The 17,907-nt window shown below is 37.9% G+C and overlaps 1 protein-coding gene across 7 annotated transcripts in view; it reads left to right on the top strand.

Moving 5' to 3' along the window:
* LOC141755782 (DNA (cytosine-5)-methyltransferase 3A-like) overlaps window positions 1–17,907 on the top strand; it is a 50,973-nt gene that overhangs the window by 28,105 nt on the left and 4,961 nt on the right. For 4 of the 7 annotated variants that reach the window (XM_074614983.1, XM_074614979.1, XM_074614982.1 and 1 more), the window contains 16 exons: window positions 6,498–6,719; window positions 7,235–7,393; window positions 9,045–9,152; window positions 9,629–9,776; window positions 10,180–10,323; window positions 10,797–10,841; window positions 11,690–11,769; window positions 12,678–12,790; window positions 13,637–13,820; window positions 15,154–15,238; window positions 15,392–15,537; window positions 15,660–15,750; window positions 15,943–16,091; window positions 16,257–16,342; window positions 16,426–16,519; window positions 17,066–17,184. In XM_074614983.1, the coding sequence (XP_074471084.1) occupies window positions 6,498–6,719; window positions 7,235–7,393; window positions 9,045–9,152; window positions 9,629–9,776; window positions 10,180–10,323; window positions 10,797–10,841; window positions 11,690–11,769; window positions 12,678–12,790; window positions 13,637–13,820; window positions 15,154–15,238; window positions 15,392–15,537; window positions 15,660–15,750; window positions 15,943–16,091; window positions 16,257–16,342; window positions 16,426–16,519; window positions 17,066–17,184 (1,973 nt within the window). The remainder of the gene's footprint in view (window positions 1–6,497; window positions 6,720–7,234; window positions 7,394–9,044; window positions 9,153–9,628; window positions 9,777–10,179; window positions 10,324–10,796; window positions 10,842–11,689; window positions 11,770–12,677; window positions 12,791–13,636; window positions 13,821–15,153; window positions 15,239–15,391; window positions 15,538–15,659; window positions 15,751–15,942; window positions 16,092–16,256; window positions 16,343–16,425; window positions 16,520–17,065; window positions 17,185–17,907) is intronic. The other 3 variants (XM_074614984.1, XM_074614980.1, XM_074614978.1) reach the window with 1 other exon arrangement.

Here is a 17,907-nt window from a genome sequence, read left to right as displayed (position 1 = left end):
GGTGTCAAATGGCAAACATTTTATGTCTGTTTACGTATTTTGTTTGTGAAAAAGAGATGTTGAAGCAACATTTTTTCACCAGAAAAGTGATCAAAAGCAGTGTTAAAATTTGGAAAACATCACCAAGACGCCAAATTATCATGCTGCAGTATTAACATCAGGTTTGGTTTTGTCCTTAAACAGCCATCTGACACTTGTTGTTTAGTCCATTTTACTACAAGAGGTAATTTTGTAGGAGGTTTTTCTGTTAACTTGTTTTTGTTTTGGGAGTAAAAACAAGATTTGAACTAAAAGTTTAAAGTCTTTTGCCGTAAAAAGCTGTGCAAATGGTTTCTAAATATGTTAATAACTAGAAAACAACACCAAATCACCAATTTATTACGCTGCAGTCTTAACATCAGGCTTGGTTTTGTCCTGAATAGCCATTGGACACACATTGTTTGATCAGTTTTATTACAAAATGACATTTTTTTCTGTTCACTTTGGTTTGATAACCAGTTTAAAATGTCTGGAAAGGCACGTAAATGTCTTCCTGATGTGTCAATAATTAGAAAATAACGCCAAACCACCAAATCATTCTATGCTACAGTCGGGTCAAACGTGTTGGTATTGTCCTTAAACATTCATCAGACGGCTCATTTCATTATAAGAGACCCCCGGAGAGCGTCATGGAAAACCACTGATTGTGTTCCTTTAACATGTCCCACGGCTGCGATCGATGCTAATGAAAGAGCAGTCACTTGTGTGTTGCCTATTGACGCTGTGAGAGAGAGAGGGTCTTAACTACACTCTTAATTGTACTGTGTGTGTTTGTGTGTTGAGCAATGTCGGGTTCATCTCGAGGTCAGGGTCAGTCACGCTCATAAATGGGGGTGTGGTTTTAAGAAATGGCTCATTGGCGAGGTCGTGGGGTGAGGGGTCAGAGGTCAAGGGGGCGGCACTAAGAGTGAAAACACTGACCAGGCCACGGGGTTCGTCAAAGTTCAAAGTCGTAACTCACAACATTACAACCTCTCTCTGTCACTCTGCCCCCTCCTGCCTTTATTTCTTCTGCACGCTTTAATTTTCTGTTACAACTCCAAGCAGTTCCATACATCACATCCATTTAACGTCTTTTTTCTCATCCATTTCAACCAACAATAACTCTAATATACCTCAACATGTTTCAAACAATGTGAGACATGCAAGACATCGGCATATTTTGTGCTGTGTGGTGCAAACAGAGCGCTGCAGGGATGACGTATTGTTGTAGGCCGACATGGAAGTTAGCATTGCCCTAGTTCCCTTGAGAAAAAGCTAATGGGATTTTTTCGATTTCCATTATTGCAGAAAATAAGCTCTGTGGAAAACACACGTTTATGACACTTACATGTTTTGTTCAGCAAGATAATCTCCACAAATTAACACCACTTTGATGATTTTTGAGTGTGAATGCATGCGTGGAGTATACACAAGACTGTAAAGGCGGACGAGTTGGCGTGATGATGTTTAGTAAAAGTTATTAAAAGTAAAAGCTTCAAAATTCACGAGTGGGTTATTCAAACCCATTTATTTTAAATGCTAAGGTATTTGTGCATATGTTGGCCAATGACAAACAAGAATATTTTGGTATGGAAATGCCAAAGATACAGTATGTTTATGTACATATTTAGTACACACAAAAGAATACATTTTAAGGGCTTCTTCTTAGTCATTATTTCACCTATCAAATATCAATGTCAGTATCCAGTGTTTATAGTATCTTTGTGCTCTAATACAAATACATTGGAAAGACCTTTTCTAAAACACATTTTAAACTGATTTGAATAATCCCACAAACACAGTTATCATGCATGTTTCTTGCTATGTTAGTCTGCTGTGCTCCTCATTATATTTAATTCATAAAAAAGAGTATTTATTAAGTGTGTTTAGAGGCAAATATAGAAGTGTCTCGTGAAGTTATATGTAAGTAATATGAAAAATGATGTGTGTTTTTAGCTCAGTACTAGAACTTTGTCATGTCCAAGTAGATGTTCGAACAATTGGCAGATTTTGCACTTGTCAGTCTTAACGAAACATATTTGATTTAAGGTGTCAGTCAACCTTTGTGGGTGCTAATAGGTTGACTGTGTATATTACAGCTACTTACAGTATGTCTGATTATTGCTTTGAGTGCATGTTTGTTGGTTTGTGTGAATCGTAAACTTTTGTTTATAGCAAGTAGCTTTAATTGTCTTTATGTTGTTTCCTACCTGAAACTAATTATACCAGCTCGAATTTAGTCGCTCAGTGGCCCCAACAAGTAGCAAACGACACGGTAGCGTGTTGAACTTTGGCAGCAGACATAATGTTCAACTCAGAAGGAGTTGAAGCCTTGAATGAGGTGCTGCAGAGTGGAAGCCTTCCAGTTAAAATTCTGTCAACTGGCCTAATTACTGCACTTTTTATAAGTTAGTAGGTCATTTTAAATCTCACCTGTTCTCCAGCTCAGTGGACAGAATATTCAGTATTTAACAGGATGCACTCTTTTTACTCTAATAACAAACATTTTAAAAAGATTAGATTAGATTAGATAGAAAGAAGACACATTTTTGTAAATATCAGCATTTAAATATGTGTTATTCGCACTGAAAAATAATACTTTTATGGTACGCAGTATAAATATAATCGGACAGAAGTAATAAGAGCGGCATGCTGTTGTTTTTTCTTTGTCTGCATGAAGCTGACCCTTCAGTTTATCTCAGACCCGAGTGTTCGTCTGTCACCGGTGAGTCATCAGCATCCCTGAAAGCACCAAAGCTTCCTGTGTTCCTGAGTGTTTCAATCAGCTGATGTTGCCAGGCAACAAACACAGTTTCATCCAGTAGGCAGCAGGGTTTTTTGGCCGATATCTCGTAGCAACATGAGTCAGGCCCAAGTCTTTAATGAGATGATCCGGTCCAGATGCTGACAGAAATTATCAAGTTTCCTTCACAACAACATCAACAACCGAATGTGGGTGAGATGAGGTGGAACTCAAAGTATTGCTGTGGGAAAATTTGGTCATTGATGTTGCAAGCAGGAATATTTACTAATACATCAATATAGTGTTCAGTGCGATTCAATTTAATACAGTTTTAATTATCCCTGCAAAGGCATTTAGGGCAACATTTTCAACAGTTGATATGAATGAAAGAAACCTGCAGGGTAAAATAATTATTACTAGGCCCTGATCAGACAGCGTTTTCTGCAGTTTGCTGCGTCATTTTATTTGATATGTCGCTAGGCAACCACCAAATGAGTTCTAACATTACCTTAATACAAACCATGAACTGTACGTGACCCGAATAGTTAATAGTACAGTTTAAATTAATGAAAACAACTTACCCAACATCTCAAGTACCGCACTAATTTGCCTCCTACTGCTTTCTGTTCAGATAATGGTAACCACTGTTGGTAAAGTCATAAAGCTCCGGGTATCCAGCAAAAGTCACCACAATGAGAAAAAAACGTTAATGACGTCTGCGCTTTTTCGCTCAGAGTTGGATTTTTTTCAACCTGAGTCATTCAGGATGCTCCTGTATAAACGCAAGGTGCTCAGCAACGCAAAAGCAGCGCATATTTAGAATATTTGTGCCTGATCAGAAGTGTCTTCTATTAGTTTTGGTTTTCCACCTCCGATGAGGAGCAGTGCACAGCCTCTTCTCAAGCCCTATTTTCACAATTATATGCTATGTGAGCAGCTCCTCATTTTCCTTGGGTTCATCATAGTGTATATATATATAGTATATAGTGTAATATTTAGTATGGGTTCTGTCTAGTTTGAGTATACTTCATGTTGTCACTTTTTGAACTCACCACATACTCAAAACCTGTTCACAGTTTGTGTGAAGTACTGATTCACAGTTCAGTTGTGGGAAGTAGAACTCCAGGCTTGTCGTTCAGGCATCCCAGATGTTTTAGAAACTAGTGACGACATGTGGAGTTTCCCTCACAGTGCACATGTATGTGTGTGTGTGTGTGTGTGTGTGTGTGTGTGTGTGTTGGTCAGTGTGTTTGTGTGTGTGGTCTGTCTACGATCCGTGTAACAGGCTGATTAGGATTTTATGAGGTCAGAGGTCAACAGGAGCGGGGAGGAAGAGTGAACTTGTGACCTCGGGTCAAACAGAGGAGAGAACTGTCACGACCCGACACTCTCGCTTTTACTGTCTCACTTCCACTTGAATTTATGACGTCATCCCTCCTCTTCTTCTTCTTCTTCTTCTTTTTCTTCTTCTTCTTCTTCTTCTTCACATGTTTATTTGCTCCTCTCTGGGGTTGTTTTCTGAAGGAATTGTCTCACACGTCCATCACATCAGATGGTGGTTTTCAGACTTAGCTTAAATTGTTTTCTCCAGTAAAAAGAAGAATGTTTTTTAGGTCATGGAAATGCTCTGGAGGAGTCGTGGGATTTCACATCTGGGCCACTGTGAGATTCTCGCAGTGTAGTAACCAGTGAGGTCATGATTATTTTAAGTTTGTCTCGTTTGAAGCCGAGCGCTCACCGCTGCTGTGTTTCTTTCTACCCTGGACTTCCCAGATATCGCTTGTCAAATAAAACAAATATCAGCAGTACGGTGACTTTTAGCTTTGATTCCTAGTGGTTATTACTGCTTATCAGAGCTTACTGTAGTACTGCACTTACGCATCATTTAGAGGCATTTTATGCTACTTTATTCTTCTTCTTCACTACATTTCAGAGGGAAATATCACAGCTGTGGGAACTTGTTACTTTGAAGGTCAAGATTTTACACACAAAACGTTTGATCAATACCTTCACCTCAAGCAGCTAAAACATTAAAATGCTTTATAAACAGTTTGGTGAATACACTTGTTCGCTTTCTTGCTGAGAGTGAGATGAAAAGATGATACCACTCTCATGTCTGTCCATTGAATTTGTAGCTACAAAGTAGTACAAAGGTGACACCTACTAGCAAATCTTAAGCTTAATATCATAATATATTATTATTATTATTATTATTATTATTATTAATTAACAAGGTATGTCACTTTTAGACTTCTGTTTTTGTACGGATTAAAGGAACAGTGTGTAGCATTTTGGGGGGTCTATTAGCAGGAATGGAATATAATATTCATAACTATGTTTTCATTAGTGTATTATCACCTGAAACTAAAAACTGTTGTGTTTTCGTTAGCTTAGAATGAGTCCTTCATATCTACATAGGGAGCGGGTCCTCTCCACGGACTCCGCCATGTTGCTCCGCCATGTTTCTACAGTAACTTTTACTTGAGTAAAATATCTTATACTTCTTGCCACAAGAGAACATACTGTATTTCATAAACTTGATACACTTTAAATAGTATTTAATTATAACAGTATGGTAGTATAACAATCAGTAATACAAAAGAAAAACAGACTTTTACTTTACTTTACTACTCTCTCTTCGTCTCTCTCTCTCTCTCCGTCTCTCTCTCTCTGTCTCTCTCTTCTGAACCCGTTGAACTGCCTCGCCACCGCACCCTTTCTCCCCACTCACTTCCTGTTTAGAGGAACAATTAAGGGATTGTTCCTACAGCCGGGGGCACCGAGGCCTTGATCTAGAGCAGCCACACATCAGCTGGAAAGACGTACATAAAACAGCAACTATATAGGACCTCCTTAAAGGACAGTGTTTGTGCCTGTAGGCCGACAGGAGAAAAACAGAAAGGTTATGATAGATGAGCAACTTTTGAGGAAACACACATGAGGGGACGATGCCCACTGAAGCCATTAAAGTCAGACAGGATCAATGACATAACATGCGGAGAGGACAGATTGTAGCTGATATGAGAGTTGACAAAAGGATTATTCTTTGCCTGTAACTCTTCCTTTTCACATGAAGGTTTGAGGTTGACATGACGGCATAATATTGGCATCTAATTAAAACACACATCTGCACATAAAAAGACAGTTATGATGCAGTTTTACTGGTTACATAAATGAGATTAAATTAGATTCAATGCACACCACAGTAAAAACGAAATGCAATTTAGCACCTAACCATTTGATTACATGAAACTAAAAGGTAAATAACCATTAAAACTGTCCCATAATCGGACTCGATTTGATTATGGGATATCAATTGAATGCCACACTCACATTTAGAATAAATTACTAGTATTAGTAATACTGAGAGGAGCTGAAAGTGTTGATATATTTTTAATGTAAACTTAAAACCTCCTTGCTTTTGATTATTTTATGGCCATTATTTATTTTATTCAATCATTTATTTTAATGTATCCATGTTTTAAAATGTTTTTTAATCTATTTTATTAATTTTTTTAGATTTATTTTATTCGATTTATTACTACATTATCATTGTTTTATATAAAAATAATTATAATAATAATTAGTTATAATATTATAATTTTTTCAGGAAAAGCCATACTTTTATCCGGCAGCTATGTAAAAGCTCCATGGATGCATAAAAATGTTATCAATAAGACCTTTAAAATAAACAAATAAATAAAATGAAATGGTCTCTGTTCTTCCCTCACAGGCAGAGCGCCGGGCATACAGGGAGGCGGAGATGGACATGATGGACGACCTATCAGGGGGCATCTTTCAGAAAGAGGAGGAGTCAGCCAGTCCAGCCCCACCCCTACCCCCACCCCCACCTCCTTCACAACAACACACAGCCCCCGCCTCGCCAACGGTTGCCGTGACACCGGAGCCAGCTGCCAGGGGAGAACGGCCCACGCCCAGGGAGATAGAGTACCAGGTGATTCATTATTATTTTTTAATGAATTGGTGACTTTTCTAGAAAAAGTGTCGCCCCGATGAAGAAGTATGCAGGATAAAAAATGACTGTTTAAAACATTTAATAAAACAATATAAGATTCATATGTTAAGAGTTCACCAGCAGAGAAAATATCCAGAGCTCCCAAAGTGATATTGTACACAAAAAGTAATCATTTGTGTCCACAAGTTATTATCATGTCCACACAAGATGAAAAATATAATATTTCAGGAGTTCAGGGGCTTCATAGAAATATTTTACTGCTTTACTTTTAGACACTGAACCAATAAATTGTGCTTTAAAGTGACATCTGGTAGAGGTCCAGACATAAATGAATGAAGTAATAAAGGAAAGGTGTAACAGTCTCTCAAGGTCAAGAAAATGTAGTCAAAGCACAAAGTTTCAGTCTGGTGACCTTAATCACATGAGATTTTTCTTTATTACATTTACCTTAACAATATCTTTACCGGGTCTGTTTGTTTTCTGTGTGCTTACAGGACGGCCGGGGTTTTGGCATCGGTGTTCTGGTGTTTGGGAAGCTGCGAGGTTTCTCTTGGTGGCCCGGCAGGATCGTTTCCTGGTTGATGAGCGGCCGAAGTCGAGCTGCAGACGGGACTCGCTGGGTGAAGTGGTTTGGAGACGGAAAATTCTCTGTGGTGAGTAGTTTTTACTGAGGAACCCGTTAAATAAAGTGATCAAATACTGGTACAACGGGCCTTATGCAGGAAGTGATATGTGAACAAAGTTCCTCTTATGTTTGTTTGTACCCGGTAATTTAACGAGTAGTTGAGAGCACTCTTACCAAGATAAGAAAAAACATGTTGTTTTCACAGTCCACAAACTGTCCAACGCAAGGAAGCATACGTTTTACATTTGAAAGAACATAAAAAACTAGATTATTATATGTTTTAGATTTATTATAATGATTGGATTATTAAATTTGTGGGCTAAAGAAATACTATTGGTCCATCAATCCCAAGACTTTTGGTGGCATCTCTCCAATTCTTGGGCATAGTATTTGCCAGAGTATAGAGAGCTCCAGAGATGACGTATTTTTGTAGGCCAACCAGGAAGGTTCCTTCGGTTCCCTCGACAAAAAGCCAATGGGATTTTCCATTGGATTATTACAGAAAATAAGCTCTGTGGCAAACTCACGTTTCTAATACTTACACGTTTTGTTCAGCAAGATAATCTTCACAAATGAACACCACTTTTATGATTTTTGAAGTGTAAATGCAATCAGCAGAAGTAAAAAACTAACGTTAGGCTCTAAACGAAATACACCACGGTCACATGAGCGCGAGTATACACAACGAGGCTGTAAAGGCGGCCGTGTTGGTGTGATGACGTTTCATACTCTCATTTAGCCACTTGTTAGCAACCGCCTTTTTTAAGACACATAAAGGCTTCAACATTCACGAGTGAGATATTTACTGACGTATTGTATGTTGTAGAACAAAACGTTAAAATCTCTTCAGCTTGTGTTAACCACAGATCTTATAACTAAAAACCCATTCAAAAAAAACCATTGACTTCCAGACGAGGGAACCAGAAGCGCTGAAATGCTAACTCATTTCTGGATTTTAGGACTCATTCCTGCAGCACTCTATATGATCACGGCACAACACCTGCCCTTATATAGAGTTTAGGGGCGTTACCTATGCTAATAATAAACAATCAGTCACACGCTGAGTAAGAGAAGATTTGAATGGTTAAGAACGTTTGGTGCGTCTGGAGTTGACTTCTCTTATTTTTTCTCGTAACAGAAAATTAAGAGAAAATATTAGAGAATTTTAAGAGAATATTGCTGCATGAGGCCCAATGTGTGTTAAATCACCAGCAGAATGACGTTTTTAAAGGAAGTGATTTGGCCTTTTAATGCAGTAGCTTAATGTCTTTAACACCCAGAGCCCACTATTATAATTTTATGCTTTTATAGACAGCAGAATTCTGCCCCAGTTAAATAAGCTTCTCAAATAAAATGCTACTTTTATTCTGTGGTTAATAGCTCAGTGTTAATTCAACACTTCTTAGCAGAAACCTTAGTGAGTGGATATGATCTTTTAATTTGATTTGATACAAGATGACCTTGATTTTTACCCTTTTCTTTTGAGTTGTTTAAATTTGAATGTAGGCTGATATCCTGCCCCAAAGCCCCTCGTCTATTGAGACTTCTTTCCTGAAAAGATACTCACTGCGGCACTCAAAATGACCTTAATTAAGGATTTCAAGGACTTGTTGAGAATCTGTTTCCTACCAGTTTTTTTTTATCTTGATACCATTCATTATAATGTCTTTGTTTTGCAGGTTTGTGTGGAGAAGCTGATGCTTCTGAGCTCTTTCTCATCTGCCTTCCACCAGCCCACCTACAACAAACAGCCCATGTACCGGAAAGCTATCTTCGAGGCTCTGCAGGTAACAAACCCACCATTTTAACTTAACGTCTGAGTCATTTGATGACAGATTAAAAAACATTCTGTTGCAGAATTTATTGTATCTCTCTCTGGATGCAATCCAACATCTAAAAGACCAAAATATAAATGTGCAGGTCTAAAAGTCATATTTTACTCATTCCTTTCTTATGCAACAAGATCTGCATTTTGCATTTTGTGGAGGTTGTGTTCCCATCTAGCTCTGCCCACAATTTATAAGTGGTAACATGTGGGTACATCTCATATTTCTGTGGGTTATTTTTCGATCCAGCAATGCTTCGTTGTTTTTTCTTGTAAGTAATAAAGAACACATGGTCCTTTACTTCTTCTTCTTCGTCACTCATCATTCACTCGAACTTCCGTAAAATTATAAACAAGCAGCGAAGGATTACCATATTTATCCTTCTTATTTGACATGTTTTTGCTGTTTGTGTATTGTGTGTTTTTTTTCGCGTGTAGGTGTCCAGTGTTCGGGCGGGGAGGCCAGTTCCTTCCTGTGACACGAGCGATGATGCAGATGGTGTGGAGATTCAAACCAGACAGATGATAGAGTGGGCTATGACCGGCTTCCTACCTACTGGTCCACAATCACTGGAACCTCCAGAAGGTAAACACACATTTATTAATATAGAATTTATGGGGAAGATTGTCTAAGAAATACACAAACAGAAAATCCCCCCTCATAATGGAACCAAGGTTAAAAATGTAGGAAATTTAGATGTGTTCAGGTGTCTGAACTGTATGTACTTCATTCATGTTTCATTGGAGAGCAAGTAGGTACAAGTCTCATACTAGACAATACTGTTTATCTTAGCTTTCAGCTCATTAAACTCTGTTTTTCCAGTACTTGTATTCATTCTGATAACCGTCTTTTGTGTGCCAGTGACTCCACAGCTTTAAACCAGTTCCAGTGTATTATTTCTCCAAAGTCACAGTCATTGTTACTCTCCTACTGTATGATATTAAAGACCACTAAAGACAATGTTTATTCTGTTCTTATATCCCCACAGAGGAACAAAATCCATATAAGGAAGTGTACCCAGAGATGTGGGCGGAGCCTGAGGCAGCGTACACGCCTCCACCCGCCAAGAAACTGCGCAAGAACTCGGCTGAAAAAGCAAAGATCAGAGAGGTGATCGACGAAGGGACCAGAGGTAAACATGCAAACACATTTCATCTGAAGCTGCTTATATTCATATATTAACCAACAACTTCTCAGTTTGCAGTATTTTCTGCAAGTTGAGGAGGGAGTGAGCTCTTAAAAGAAGCTTTAAGCTGGATAAGCGTTTTTTGGTGTACAGCAAACCCCTTCATTTTGGACCTACAAAAATATAGGACTAAATCTAAAAGATTTTAGATCAAGATTCCTAACTGAGGTAGTTAATGACTAATGTCCATCTCCTTATACAAATATGCAATTTTAGTTGAAAGAAATAGACTATTTTTACAAGAAGAAATATCATGTTACTCAAAAACGAAGGTCGCTTTTATCTATATCTGTAATATTTACATTTACAGACTTTTTCATGACTTTTAATTAAAATGATTGTCTTTTTTAATGAACTGTCTGTATGTGTTCACATTCAAAATTGTGTGTGATGTGTTCTTATGTATATTTTTGTTCCAGAGAGACTAATATGTGAAGTCAAAAAGAAGACCAGGAACATAGACGGTAAAAGCTTCAGATTTCTTTCAAGCATCTTTATTAAATGTAGACTTAAAATAAATAAGTGGCATATTTAATTATGTCTTCTTTAAGGGGAGAAAGGTTTCATACATCGTTGTTCTACACAAGGTTTAACTCTGGGTATAGAGTTGACTAAAAGCTTGTTTTAATCACTTTCCCCTTGTAGCATGTGATATTTTAATGGCTACTAAATAGCATTAACAATCATGATTTGCCAAAACCTAATAAAATATCCCTCTAAATTTGTTGGAAAGGTGACAAACCATTAAATATAAGACCTGCATCATTAATTAAGAAAATATAATTTTGTTATAATACATTACCATTCTTAACCAATACATAGGATAACACATTACACTGTTTATTCACATTATCAGTCATTTTGTTCGTGTTTAAAACAGAAATGAGGCCAATTAGGGTCCAATTTACACATTTAGCATCAGTCGAGGAGTCACACCTAAACTTCATTTCTTATTTGTTGTTGTAAATTAAGTTCACTCAGTGTGTACAGTTGCTCCAAGTGTTGCTGTAGCTCGGGGCTAAACACCTCTGGAATCCAATTTTTGTTCTTGTTCTCACTTTTGCCATTTAGCTGATTCATGTATGCAGCAAGAATAATTCACTGGTGGACCGGGGTGAAGGCCGGGGCATCCAGAATAGATTATGAGCTGGAAAGTTGTAAAGCACAGCACCTTTTATTAATCATAAGCACATTTTGGTTATTAGGGGGTAGTAAAACTCTTACTTGTTGTACCTTTAAATTCCTCCATTAATCAAAGGGCTAAACAAAGTGTTTTAAATATAATAATGTGATCATGTCTGTGTTTGTTCAGATATCTGCATCTCCTGTGGAAGCCTCAACGTCTCTCTGGAGCATCCTCTTTTCGGAGGAGCGATGTGTCAGGGCTGCAAAGTAAGAAAACATCACTTGGCAATAATATATATGCAAGGTATATGAAAAGCGTCTCGAGATAACTTCTGTTATGATTTGACGCTACATAAAAAAAGATGAATTGAATTGAACTACTCTTTTTTGTAACAGCACGTATCTTGAGGCAGTGAGGGAACCTCAACTCCTCATCATTAGTTCAGTCCATAAACTAAACTTAAACTGTGTCCCCTAGCGTGTCTCTTAATGCACCAGACACTTGTTGTTTTAAATTACTCTGTAAGAGTATTTTCATATGTTTATGCTGATGTTTTATCTTTGTCTACGCTGATGTTTATTTGTAGTGTATTGTTGATGTGAATTTGTTGTATTTTTTTTGATTGACATGTGATAAATTATTAAATCTTGAATCTTGGCTGGTGGATTCCAAAATCTACCAGCTACTCAATAGATTACCATTGGTTAATTGGCTGGTCTAGCAGACACTTGCCTTTTTTACCAGCATTTGGCTGGTGGCTGGTGCTAATTACCAACCTTGGTTTTAACGGTAGTGTATCCAGCAGCAAAAGTCAATGAGCCGTGGCCTGTAGTGTATAGGCCCACTGAGCCCTGAAGCCTCCAATGCTGCACAGAATATTGAATGTGTCGTGTCTCCAAATTGGACCAACTTTGACACTGCACGTCTGTGGGTCCCTAGAAACACACCCACCAAGTGTGGAGTCGATCGGTTGAAAGGTTCTCGAGAAATGCGAAGGACACACACACATACATACATACAGAGATTCCTTGCTTTATAGTTCGATACTGGTGACATTTGTGATGCTACACAGAGACACATGGAAACAATAGAAACACAAGACTTCATTATGGTGGACAACAAAGACACTCTCCCTCTACGCCTCTCTGCTCACTCCGTTTTGTTTCTGTGGCAGAACTCGTTCCTGGAGTGTGCCTACCAGTACGACGACGACGGCTACCAGTCCTACTGCACCATCTGCTGTGGAGGCCGGGAGGTGCTTATGTGTGGCAATAACAACTGCTGTAGGTCAGTACAACACTGTGTACTGTATATACAGTGGTGAGTTTGGGATTGGCAAGCAGCTTCTTCTTGTGGCCAGGACAAGGTTTTGTATTTCACATTGACGGACCCATAAATGTCAGAATGTTTTATACAATATGGCTATTTTTATTGGCAATTGAGTCAGACAAACCAAATGGAGCAGATTTATTTATGTGAATATACAGTTTATTTTGGCATACAGGCTCTGACCTCATCACTGCAAACACTCAACAGCTCAAAACAGCAGATATTTGGAGTCATGCAGTGGTGGAAGAAGTTCTCAGATCTTAGTACCACAATGTAGAAATACTCTGTTACAAGTAAAATGCATTCAAAGAATGTGTCCCTAATAATCATGCAGTTTTCAGTGTTTGATTAATTTAATTTAATTGGCTTTTTTAAAATGTATCTTTATGGTATTTTGTTCTTTATTTGACAGTATTATAGTTTAGAAAGAGGACTTGATGACATAACATTTACTCAAGTAGAAGTAGCAATACTACAATGTAAAAGTACTCAGTTGCAAGTAAAAGTCCTGCATTCAAAATCTAAAAGTAAAAGTATGGAGCGGGTCCCCAATAATCATAATGTTTTTTAGTGTTTGATTCATTTAATTAAATTAGCTTTTTAAAATTGTATTTTTAGGACATTTTGTCCCAAAAGTCCTGCATTCAAAATCGTACTTAAGCCGTATAGTCTACCATCAATTTAACCATGTTAAACCCACAAACAGTATCAAATGATGGACAAGACTACAAAATAATAAATCAGAACATTTTAAGCAGTCTGCAAGGAAAACACAGATTTCATGGTGTGTGTGTGTGTGTGCAGGTGTTTCTGTGTGGAGTGTGTGGATCTGCTGGTCGGAGCCGGCTCGGCGGCGACAGCCATCAAAGAGGACCCATGGAACTGCTACATGTGTGGCTCCAAGGGCGCCTACGGGTTACTGCGGCGTCGGGACGACTGGCCCTGCAGACTACAACACTTCTTCGCCAACAACCACGAACAGGACTTTGTGAGTCCGATAGATGTATAATACATATTAAATGATGATTAAAAATATGTTAGTTTTCTTGAAAAAGAGTTCATAATGTTGTATAAACTACATCAACAAAATATAGACTACTTAAATATGGAGAAGGAAATGTTTCCCTAGAATAATTATTACGTTTTTTTGTGTAATTCATTTTTAGTAATTACCTTTCCTTTAAAGAGAGAGATTGGGTGATGATGTGACCAGTTGTGGAAAACCTACTCAGATCTTTTACTTAAGTAAAAAATAGTAATACCACAGTGTAGAAATACTCTGTTGCAAGTAAAACTCCTGCATTAAAAAGTAACAGTACAAAAGTATTAGCATCAAAATATACTAGAAATGCTGAAAAGTATTCATTATGCAGAATGGCCCACTTCAGAATAATGTTTATTATATTATTGGATTATAATTATATGGATGCATTATTGTGTTCATCACTTTAATGTTGCAGCTGGTAAATGTGGAACAAATTTGTATTATTTCATATACTTCTGGGTAGCTTACCTTTGATAATTTCTCATAATTTATTCATTTATATTTTAGATTAATAATCTAAATCTGCAAAGTAACTAATACCGAAAGTTATCAAATAAATGTAGTGAAGTAAAAAGTACAATATTTGCCTCTAAGATGTAGTGGAGTAGAAGTATAAAGTAGCATAAAGTGGAAATACTCAAGTAAAGTACAAATACTTCAAAATTGCGCTTAGTACAGTACTTGAGTAAATGTACTTATTTACATTCCACCACACAGAGAAAAAAAAGAAATTAAATTTGCAGATTGCTAATTGTATTATCTTTGTTTTATAATTTACTCATGTGTCTATCATTTATTTTTGATATATAAATAAAGTAATTTACAAGTTTATTATTATTATTATTATCATACTCACATCTGTGGTGACACACTCCAGATTCTACTACTTCTATATTTACCCGTACTTCTGTACTATACTACACCTCGTTACACCAACACCTGAAAGTCAATTAGGTGTCGTACATTTGATATATTTGTTATCCTAATCTAATCTGCTATCATAACATTGCTCGAGTAATTAGGTGAAAAACATCACATTTAAACGTGAAACATTAATCAGGGGATCAGCGAGGCTTCTGCTAAAGGAGGCTAAAACACATCAAAACAGACCATGCTCACACTCAATTATTGATGTTCTTCAGGCAGACTTTTTGCTGAAAGACCAGATAATCATCATTAATAAAGCTGTTATGTGCAGCTCTCTCGACATACTGTAAATCTTAATATTTATCTAATCAATGTCTCTTCTTCCTCCTTTAAACTCTCTCTCTTTTAGGAGCCAGCCAAATTGTACCCTCCAGTTTCAGCAGAGAAGAGGAAACCAGTCAGAGTTCTCTCCCTGTTTGACGGCATTGCCACAGGTACATGTGTGTTCGTTGTTGATTAATCTATTGATTAATAGACGATGTTGGTCGACCAGTCTGTCCACCACTCCTGACCTCCACTAGGGGTCGCGGGGCCTTCTTGAGTTTAAGGGGTGTATATTATGTTTGTATTTGTGTGTGTGCACTCAGGTCTGTTGGTGCTGAGGGATTTGGGCATGCAGGTTGACAAGTACGTGGCGTCTGAGGTGTGTGAGGACTCCATCACTGTCGGCATGGTCCGACACCATGGGCGCATCATGTACGTGGGCGACATACGCAACGTAACACGCAAACATGTGAGTGAGACTCCTCTTTGTTTTTCGACTTCAAGGTAGAATAAATAATCCTGTGTACCATTTTGGGGACATTCACACACCAAACCCTGTTCATCTGTGCTGATGTTAACTCGTGCTGTTAGATCGAGGAGTGGGGACCATTTGACCTGGTCATCGGAGGAAGCCCCTGCAACGACCTCTCCATAGTCAACCCTGCAAGGAAAGGCCTTTTCGGTAAGAAGCGGTCTTTGAATCTGATGTCTGTGTTGAAAGCTGCTTGCTGTTGTGAATTCGTTTTTAATATTAAAAAAAAACTTGAAGCGAACAAATAAAATATAAATATTAAAACTACAAATGCTCAGAGGCGCTGATGATCTTCATGTGAAATGAATATATGGAGGCTGAACTTTCTCTCTCCTCCCACAGAGGGAACCGGCCGGTTGTTTTTTGAGTTTTACCGCCTGCTGCACGAGGCTCGACCAAAACCCGGCGACGAGCGTCCGTTCTACTGGCTGTTTGAGAATGTGGTCGCCATGGGAGTCAGCGACAAACGGGACATCTCCCGCTTTTTAGAGGTACAGTAGCATGAACAGGGCCACTAAACCTTTTTAGCTCATGTTAGGGCTCTTCCGTGTAAGAAAAAACATCAGGGTCATCGTATGATAATATACACAGACCTACAGTAAGACAGACAGGAAGACATTCATATAACAGGAAGTAACCCTGCTGTTCCTCCTCAGTGTAACCCGGTGATGATCGACGCCAAGGAGGTCTCTGCTGCCCACCGCGCTCGCTATTTCTGGGGAAACCTGCCAGGCATGTCCAGGTGAAACTAACACACACACACACTATTGTTATGATCACTTTCAGTTTACTTGAAAACAAGTCTGACTTTTTTAATTTTGAAAGTGATTTATTTCCCCCAACTTTCAGACCTCTGTCCGCCATGACGAATGACAGGCTGGATCTACAAGAGTGCCTCGAGCACGGACGTACCGCCAAGGTATCTATCCATCTCTGTGAGTGTGTGTGACGTACACGTGCGTGTGTGTGTGTGTGTGTCTGTGCTTATCATCATATGGTTTCTAACACGTCTGGAAAGTAAAGAGCCAAATGTGGAAAGTATTTAATGTTACTTTCTATTTGATATAAAAACTGGAAAAAAAGTGTCAGTGGTGTCAAATACTGAACTGATACGCCTGCAGCATCTAAAAGCTAAAGTCTTCTGGGATTTAGGGAAATGAAATATTTCTCCTTTGAGCATAGATATACAGTATAATACACTGTGGAGTTTATCTGCAAAAATGTTATTGATGTAAATTTTTACTGCATTTTCTTCCTGCTACTGTCTCACTTTTGCTCTACCAGCCAGAGGGATTTTCATTCATTTCTTTAGCAAAATACACATTTGTTAATGATTTTTTAAATCACGATGCATCGTAAAAAAGGGGGATAGCTTTAGGATTAAAAAGGGTTTGTGTGTGTGTGTGTGTCTCTCTGTGTTTGTGTTTTGTGTGTGTGTGTGTGTGGTTCTGGATGTTGATTCCAGTTTGAGAAGTTGCGTACGATAACGACACGCTCCAACTCTGTGAAGCAGGGGAAAGACGAGCATTTCCCCGTCTTCATGGACAACAAGGAGGACATCCTTTGGTGTACCGAGATGGAAAGGTACAGTGGTGTGTGTTTGTGTTTGTGTCTCTGTGTGTGTTGGGTTTGAGTCCCTCTAACTCCCATTTTAATTACGTTTGTGTTTCTGATCTGCTTTGTTTGAATGTCATTGTCGTACTTTATTATTATATTAGTGTTCTATCTCTGTGTCATTTATGAAGCAACAGATTTAGTTTTCACAATTTTCAAATCTGTACTTCTAACACATTGGTGTCCCAATTCTGACATATAAACTGTCTCTTATCTTTTTGTGCAACATTTACAGAGTTTCCTGTCAAAACAACTTAAATAAAACATATATTAGATGCTAAAAATAAATGTGTTTACAGATGTTTTACTGATTTAGACCTAAAAAATAAAAAAAGTTTCAGTCGAATTTTATGTCCCCATTCATCCAAGTTTGTTTTCTGCTGCAAGAAGACACTATTCATTAGAGTTTACAGTTAACAAGGTGCCTTACGCAGCAAGTACAGCTTAGAAAATACTTCCACTAATAGAAAGTGAAGAGAAAAATGGTGAGACACACAGATAAACTGCGGATTATGAGTCTCTAAGTAATGAAATAAATATCAATAAATGGTTTTCGCTTTTACTTTTTAAATTCAAAGACATATTTTAAGTACTGATTTTTTTAAATCTGAAAATAATCTACATTACACTAGATTAGGTTTTTCTGGTCAATTCAAGACATATTTGAATTGTTTTTTTATCTGATTAAATCTG

This window comes from Sebastes fasciatus, chromosome 18 (assembly GCF_043250625.1).
Source record: "Sebastes fasciatus isolate fSebFas1 chromosome 18, fSebFas1.pri, whole genome shotgun sequence".
Taxonomy (NCBI): domain Eukaryota; kingdom Metazoa; phylum Chordata; class Actinopteri; order Perciformes; family Sebastidae; genus Sebastes; species Sebastes fasciatus.
The sequence above is the reverse complement of the archived record's forward strand: the minus strand, read 5'-3'. Positions and strand labels throughout refer to the sequence as shown.